The following is a 7,643-nucleotide window of genomic DNA, read 5'->3' on the forward strand; positions in this document are numbered from 1 at the left end:
TAAAGTCCCCACTCCAGAAGTCTCCAGCTTCGGGCCAACGGACTTCACTAATACCTACTATATCTAATTGTAATCTGTCCATCTCTATTTTTAAATTGTCTAATTTTCCTACTTGCCTCATTGTTCTAACATTCCACGCTCCGACTCGTGAAACATTGCACCTATCCCTATTGCACTTATTGATGACATCCCCCGAGGTAGTCCCCGCTCGGACATCCGAATGGGGGACCAGTTTACTTCCGGAGTGCTTTACCCCAGAGGACGCCATCATTTAATTTGTGTAGTACATTTTACTCGGGATCTTAATATGGTGGTTTCCCGTTGCCTTCCACATCGCAGTATTGTGCTCGGCTGAAGAGGACCCTAGTTGGTCCTAAAACGGCCTGAGGTAGAGGGGTTTTAGTCGCTAGGTCCGAGGACTTCTTCCTCGGGAAACCGACACTACCCAGTCGTACGGACGGCTGGGTGTCTTTTGAAGGTCAAGGTTCAAGTCCCGTCGGATCGGATAAAAATACTAATATAAAATAATAATAATAATGATAAAATAACATTAAAATAACTAATTATTATCGTTTAGGAAACATAAAAGTTCGGATTTAAATAGTTTTACAGTTTTAGAGATTTTTAAGTTCGCCAGGAAGAAGATTGAATTGAACAATTCCCTTCTTTTAGACGTCCTATTCAAAAACGTTCGACATTTGGCGTACTTCATTTGCAGCGATCACACACGATCCTTATGTACTGACGTTTGATATACACTGTTTCATACAACCCGATACAAAGAAGTCAAACGGATTTAGATCAGGACTACGCGTCGGCCAGGGCATAGGACCCAATCTGTCCAATCTAGCGTCTAGGAAAATGTTCATTTAGAAAGCCACGCATTGGTCAATGCATTAATACTATTCTGTACTCACCTATGACACCCTCACATTGACCTACTTTTAATGACTTCGATACGTAATGTAATCTAACAAGTAACATACATTACAATAGCACAAAAAATACAAAAGAAATACAATATGGATGGTGTTAAGTATCAGCTGATTGAATACGACGTTGCAATGTCGTATTTCCTTGAGTGATCCCACCAGGGTCGGACTGGCTCTTGCCTTTACTTTCACATACATTTTTCTTGAAAACGGCGGGCTTTCGGACCACCAAACATTAACTTAATTTTTTTTTTGTATAGAGCACTATCATCTTTTGCAAGCTTGCTATTTATTCCACAAACGTGTATATACAGGAAGTAACAGAAATTAGTTTTAAAGTTCTTATAATTAGAAAACATCAGTAATTCTCCAAACAAGATATTGTGTTTAGTACCTTACTAAAAAGACCTTTGAATTAAAACCATGATATCAAGAATAAGGATCCCTCAAACCAGAGCGGTATGACAGGAGCGGTATTTTCGACCATTAGCTAAGCAACTGTAGCTTATTAACTATCCGATTTCCTCATCAGATGAAGAATTTATTCTTAGTAGTGATAGCAGAAGATCGAAATAGGTATGTAGCTCACATTTGTTTTTATATTATGGGTACAAGAAATGACATAAGTACAGAATGTCTCACAACGGAGTTAGGATTTTAAAATTTTTGTACGGATTCATCAATTTCAATATCAAAGGGAGCAGCACCATGCATACTCTGGTTTTGAAACGATTCTTAACTAAGGAGAATTGTACGTTAGGGCTTGACAGCAGTTTTGTTCCCACTACACAATCAGACGCGTTCGTGATGGAATATGCAAAAATTTTATTTATAAATGAAGCCATAGTTTCGAATCATTCACGTCCGGATCAGAGCAGGTCATCAAGAACGGAAGAAACAATGAATGAAGTTATAGCTAGCGTTCGTCGCAATCATGGTCTGTATAACTCAAAAGATCAGCGACCTAAAACATTCCCAAATCTGCCGTAGAGCAGATTTTGAAATGTGATTTGAAATGTCGTCCCTATGAAATCCAGATGGTATAGATAATATCGGAAAATTACTACAATTTATAAAACTAGTTTTGCCAGATGGTTATCGAGACATTTCGAATAGAGTGCTTTAGAGTGATGAAGCAAGTTTCCATACAAATACATATGTGAATAAACAGAATTATCGTTTTTGGTACCCTGTTAATGCCAGGCATAAACATTAAACACCGCTGTAAAGCCGAAAAGTGATGTGTAATGAGCTCTTTCAATGAATGGAATAATCGGGACGTATTTTTGAAGTGAAACTTCTTTACGCACGGTAGGGTAAGTTCGTTTCATGCGAGTTACTATGTAACGAAATCATGCAACGGATGTCCTCCCTCTACTCGGTCACGTAGTCAAGTCTGTAATGGGGATCGCTTGAGCCGTGAGCGCGCTTCAATGCAACGTTCATTACAAGCAACTCCGGCATGTATAGTGTAAAATTTAAATTCATAGTGTACAAATAATACCATGAAATCAATTCCTTAACCCCTATCCCGTTATGCTTGTGTTTGAAGAAGTTTCACTTCAGTAGCGTGTTGTATAATTACACGTTGTATTTTCTTTTTAAATGAGAGAGGTGTTGCAACAACTGTTACTGATGATGCATATCGGCATATGTTATCCACTTATTTTATGCCCTAGCTTCGAAAATACGCTGCATACAGTTTACGGATGTGGTTTCAGATTTAAAGAGCAACAATTTAATGAGGTGTTATTCAAAAATTGATGTCCCGCTTTGGTAATATCGTATGACCTCCGCGATTTTTTCCTTTGTTTATATATTAAGAGCAAAATTTACATTAATACTTCGAGGAATATCTTTTAGTTAAAAGAAAATATTCGCTGTGAAATAAGCGAAATGAAGTCTGATATGTCTCAGCGTGTTATATAAAATACCATGTACAGATCATTTGGAAGATCTAACTTTCAAACAATGAAATTTGCATTACTACTGATTTTAATAAAAATATTTTCGTAACAGAGCTTTAGATCACTGCTTAGCACTCGGGACGACACCGGTTCGATTCCGGATCCATCTACCCTGGTTGAAGTTTTTTTGTGATTTCCTTGGATCAATTGATGATGGCAGAAATGAAAGCAGACATGAAAACTGGACAAGAAGAAATGAAAGAAGAGTTGAAAGCAGCTCAGGAATGAAACAAAAAATGCGAGCAGTACAGGAAGCAATAAATACGAGAATGGAGGACAAGATAAATGATATTAAAAATGAAATGGAAAAGAAGATAAAAGAAAGATAAATCAATAAGGAAAATAAGACAGAAGAAAGGGAAATTAAGATTGAAAAGAAGAAAAGAGAGATGAAATTGAAAAGCTAAAACTACCTACTAAGAGGCCTGACGATTCCGGTGTAAGACCATCAAAAATAACACCTCCAACTTTCTGTGGTAATATCTCGTCTGTTTACCTGAAGTAGCTTGAACCAACGGCAGAGGCAAATTCCTGGACTGGTTCAGAAAAAGCAAAGGTATCATGTTGTTCATCAAGGAATGCGTGATCGATGTCAAGACAGTGACTGCTAGAATCACGGGAGAATGGAGCCCAAAATGTTGGGAATGTGAAAGATCTGACCATTTTGGTAGAGACTGCAACAACTACTGTGGTCGTCTGAACTGCTTCACCAAATCCCCAAAGAAGTCATCATTTCAAGACTGGCTAACTCATTATTTATAGAAGGTTCTATAAATCAATACGATTTTAGAGGGGTTATCGATACAGGGGTATCCAACACTATCGTTCTCCCTGATATGGCATTGGAATGACAAATTCAATCTTTGACCACCATAGAGAATGCAATGTCGAAATTAGAGTTGGAAATGAGATCTTATACAATTGGGTATTGATGGCAGACACAGTAGATGATTTCATCATTGGGTTAAACCATTTCATGAACATGGAATTAACTTAAGTCTAATCACTTCTACAATGTGCATCGGTGGAGAAGGGATAATAATGTCAAATCTTAAGACAATGCTTGCTGCCTACAGGGTGATCGTAGAGGAAGATCAAGTACTACCGAGTCACTTCGAAAGCATTGTAAAAGTCGAAATATACAACGACATCGGCGGATTGGGGGGGTCACAAGGACAATCAAGATTTCACACAAAAAGCATTATTGGTAGGACATACGCTCGTAAGAAATGGAACATCATCGATACCTGCTACATTAGTCAATTTAAAAGACTTTAAGCAAAGATCTGTAAAGCACAGAGTTGGGTGTATTTGAACTAGTAGCTGAAATCCACCACTGCGGCAATAAAGAAGAACCCTAGACGAAACCGACATCACTTCCTGCAACTCTGTCAGAACTGGTAAAACGGTCAAGTAACCATCTCAGTAAGCATCAAGTCAAACAATTGGAAGAACTTTTTGGTCGTTTTTAACACGTCTTCGCCCTCTCAGATCTTTAGTAGGACCACTAACAACTACAGGAAGTTGAATGACGCAATGGTGAAGGATCCATTACCCCGAATCGACAACACTCTAGACAGTCTAGCTGGAGTTAAATGGTTCTCTACTCAAGATTTGAAAAGTGGATACTGGCAAATGGATATGCATCTGGACTGGAAATGGTCTTTGACAGTTCAGTGTGATGCTTTTCAGGTTGTGCAATGCACCGATTACATTCGGGAGACCCATGGACAATGTAATTCAAGGATTAAACTTGAAAATCTGTTTGGTTTACCTAAACGACATCATCATATTAGGAAGAACTTTCGACCACGACCACCTCTGAAACGTGATTGAAGTCTTCAAGGAGTTGGCAACAAGGTTGAAGCTAAGACCCAAAAAATGCATCTTCTTTTGAAGAGAAGAGAAATACCGTGGCTATGTCATAACACCAGAAGGAATTATCGGTCATAATAATAAGGAATTATGACCGATCCCAACAAAACGGATGCCATACGAAATTAGTCCATACCAAAGGATCGCCACGAACTTAGAAGCTTTCTGGGACTTTTCTCCTACTACCAAAAATTCATACAAGAATTTGCCGATATAGCCCGACCACTACACTCACTTACAAAATATGGAGTTTCATTCCATTGGACACCCCAATGCCAAGAAGCATTTGAACATCTGAAGATTACACTCTCTAGAGCCCCAATTTTGATGTATCAACAATTCAATCAGAATGTTATGTGGAAAAGAACTCAGGTTGCCAGCAGACATGATGTTTGATCGTTCTGGAAACTCTCTAGTATCTACAGACGAATACGTGAACGAATTACGAGAACGACTAGAAGCCATCCATAATGCTGTGCGTACGAAGCTGCGATTTTAATGAAATGGTTTAATGAAGCGACAAAGTATGACTATATAATCCATCAAGGCGGAAGGGACCGGCTTGCACCACACAGCGGCGACGTCACTGAATGAGACGATTAGTTTTAGGAGGGGGGCAGAGTCACATGTATGTAGGCAACTAAAATACATAGTAGCATGGAAGACCAGAATTCTATTCGGCATATATTGGAAAATTCTAGAAAACGTGAAGTCGCTATAAATAGTTGTCGCAAGATCGAGTGGAGACCGAGAGGCATGGCCTAGAGGCTTAGACCATTGCTTAGTATTCGGGAGGACGCCGGTTCGATTCCGGGTCTGTCTGCCTTGGTCCAAGTTTTTCTGTGGTTTCCTTGGATCACTTAGGCAAATGCTGAGGCAGTAATATTCCACAGATAATCTTTCATTCTCTTCTGTCTNTCACATTGAAGGAGTTTCAAAATATTAATATCTATATGATTTTCTTGTAAACAAAGTTCTATTAAACCCATAAAATATTTTTTATTCTGTATTCCAGCTAGGTGTTCTTTGAAACGAATCTTAAAGGAACGAGCAGTTTGGCCGAAACAGTTGTCAAGTTTTCGTCAAAATAAATCTGTTGAACTTTTCTGGGATTTTTGAAACCTTTTGATTATTATTAGATTATATAAAATGGATTCATCATGTATATATTAACTAAGTTATAGCAAATTATGGATAAGTATATTTATTTAAAAGTATCTGCATATGTATACTTTCCATTAAACTTAACAATTATTGCAAACATGCAAGCAAGAATGATCCTCAGAGATAAAGAATTCTTTTGCTTATTAGAATAAATAAATATGTACAAAAGCAAAGGGATATTAAACAGTTTATACCGAATATACCAAAGCATCTTTAGGGTAAAAAACAATGCAAATTTTGAACTGCTCATGGTATAAAATAATAAAATAAATATATAAAACTTAACATGTGCATACCCAATACTGTCGATAATACAATTAAAGAAACCTTAATAACCACCACTTTCATTATTCTTTCTGTAAATCCGATTACCACATAAAATTTAAACAAACTCTGATGCACAGATAAAAGTTGATCTGGAACGAATGCCTACGGAACGTTTGGTTGTCTTCCTTATGTGTGCTGTACAATAAACGGTACAAAGTAACGGTTTATGCTGAATTACATACATGCATAAATATTAATGATATCCTCCGGTGACAAAATACGTGTTATGTTTCTGCAATATTAGGAACAAAGTGGACTTTAAAAACAACACTTCCTTAAACATCAGATAGTGTTTATGCTAATTGTTGATACTCATTTTATTGTTTTATTATCACTTTTTATTCCTGGTTCATTAACGAATTGATGAAATTCATCATACCGGTTTAGAAATTTTTCATAATTCTGTATTGTTAGTAAACTGAAACAATTTTACCCGCATCATTAAGAGCATTTACATCAATGTGTTCCACACCAGTATGTACGGGCCCTTTCGCGTTTCAGTTGACTCACCTAATGAAATCTTATCTTTCTGGATACCATAAAAGGCAATGAAAGTTCAGTCATTTTAAGTATAAATAATAATAACAACAAATTTATTTATCCGAAGATAGTGTAAGTACAAATAATTTATACAGGAACAACAATTATGTCATAGGACATCATAAACAGAAGAAAAACTTAAAAATACTATTCATCATAAGGTCGTCAGTCCTAAGACTGGTTGGACACGTACCTCCACTCTTTCCTATCCTGAGCTCAACTTCGCATTTCCCTAAAACTAGAACAGCCCACATCCTTAACTATTTGCGAACCGTAATCTAATCTAGGTCTACCTCTACCACTCCTAACTCCTGTTTCTGCGTCTAATATGTCTCTGACTAGACCTTCATGCCTAAGAAGGTGCCCTACCAACCTATCTCGCCTATTTTTTATTGACTTCCATAGAGTCCTCTGTTCTCCTATTCTTTCCAATACCTCTTCATTTCTAACCTTTTCTACCCACGTTATCCTCATCATCCGCCTCTAACACCACATTTCGAATACTTCTAACCTTTTATTTTCCGTCGCGCCCACTGTCCATGTTTCGCAACCGTACAGTGCCGTGCTCCAAACATACACCTTTAACAACCTTTTTCGAATTTCTAAATTAACCGTTCGCGAGCACAGAAGTGACCCTGCGCTATCATCTGCTTTATATCCCTATTACTCCTTCCATCCTGACCTATCTGACTTCCTAGGTATCTAAAATCAGCCACTTCTTCTAATTTTTCGTCTCCTATCTTTATATTCGCTCTTTCCCTACTTTTTCTTCCCTTGCATACCAGTATTTTAGTTTTACTTTTATTTATTTTCATACAGTACTGATCTGTCAGTACCG

General features: G+C 37.5%; 1 protein-coding gene across 1 annotated transcript in view; it reads right to left on the reverse strand.

Moving 5' to 3' along the window:
* Nucleotides 1-6,343, reverse strand: part of LOC112906449 — a 14,942-nt gene extending 8,599 nt beyond the window's left edge. Inside the window, exon 1 of the mRNA XM_025980595.1 lies at nt 6,235-6,343. Within this exon, the coding sequence (XP_025836380.1) occupies nt 6,235-6,286 (52 nt within the window). The 5' untranslated portion in view covers nt 6,287-6,343. The remainder of the gene's footprint in view (nt 1-6,234) is intronic.
* Nucleotides 6,344-7,643: the final 1,300 nt, after the last annotated feature.

Source organism: Agrilus planipennis, unplaced genomic scaffold, assembly GCF_000699045.2.
Source record: "Agrilus planipennis isolate EAB-ADULT unplaced genomic scaffold, Apla_2.0 scaffold193, whole genome shotgun sequence".
NCBI lineage: Eukaryota > Metazoa > Arthropoda > Insecta > Coleoptera > Buprestidae > Agrilus > Agrilus planipennis.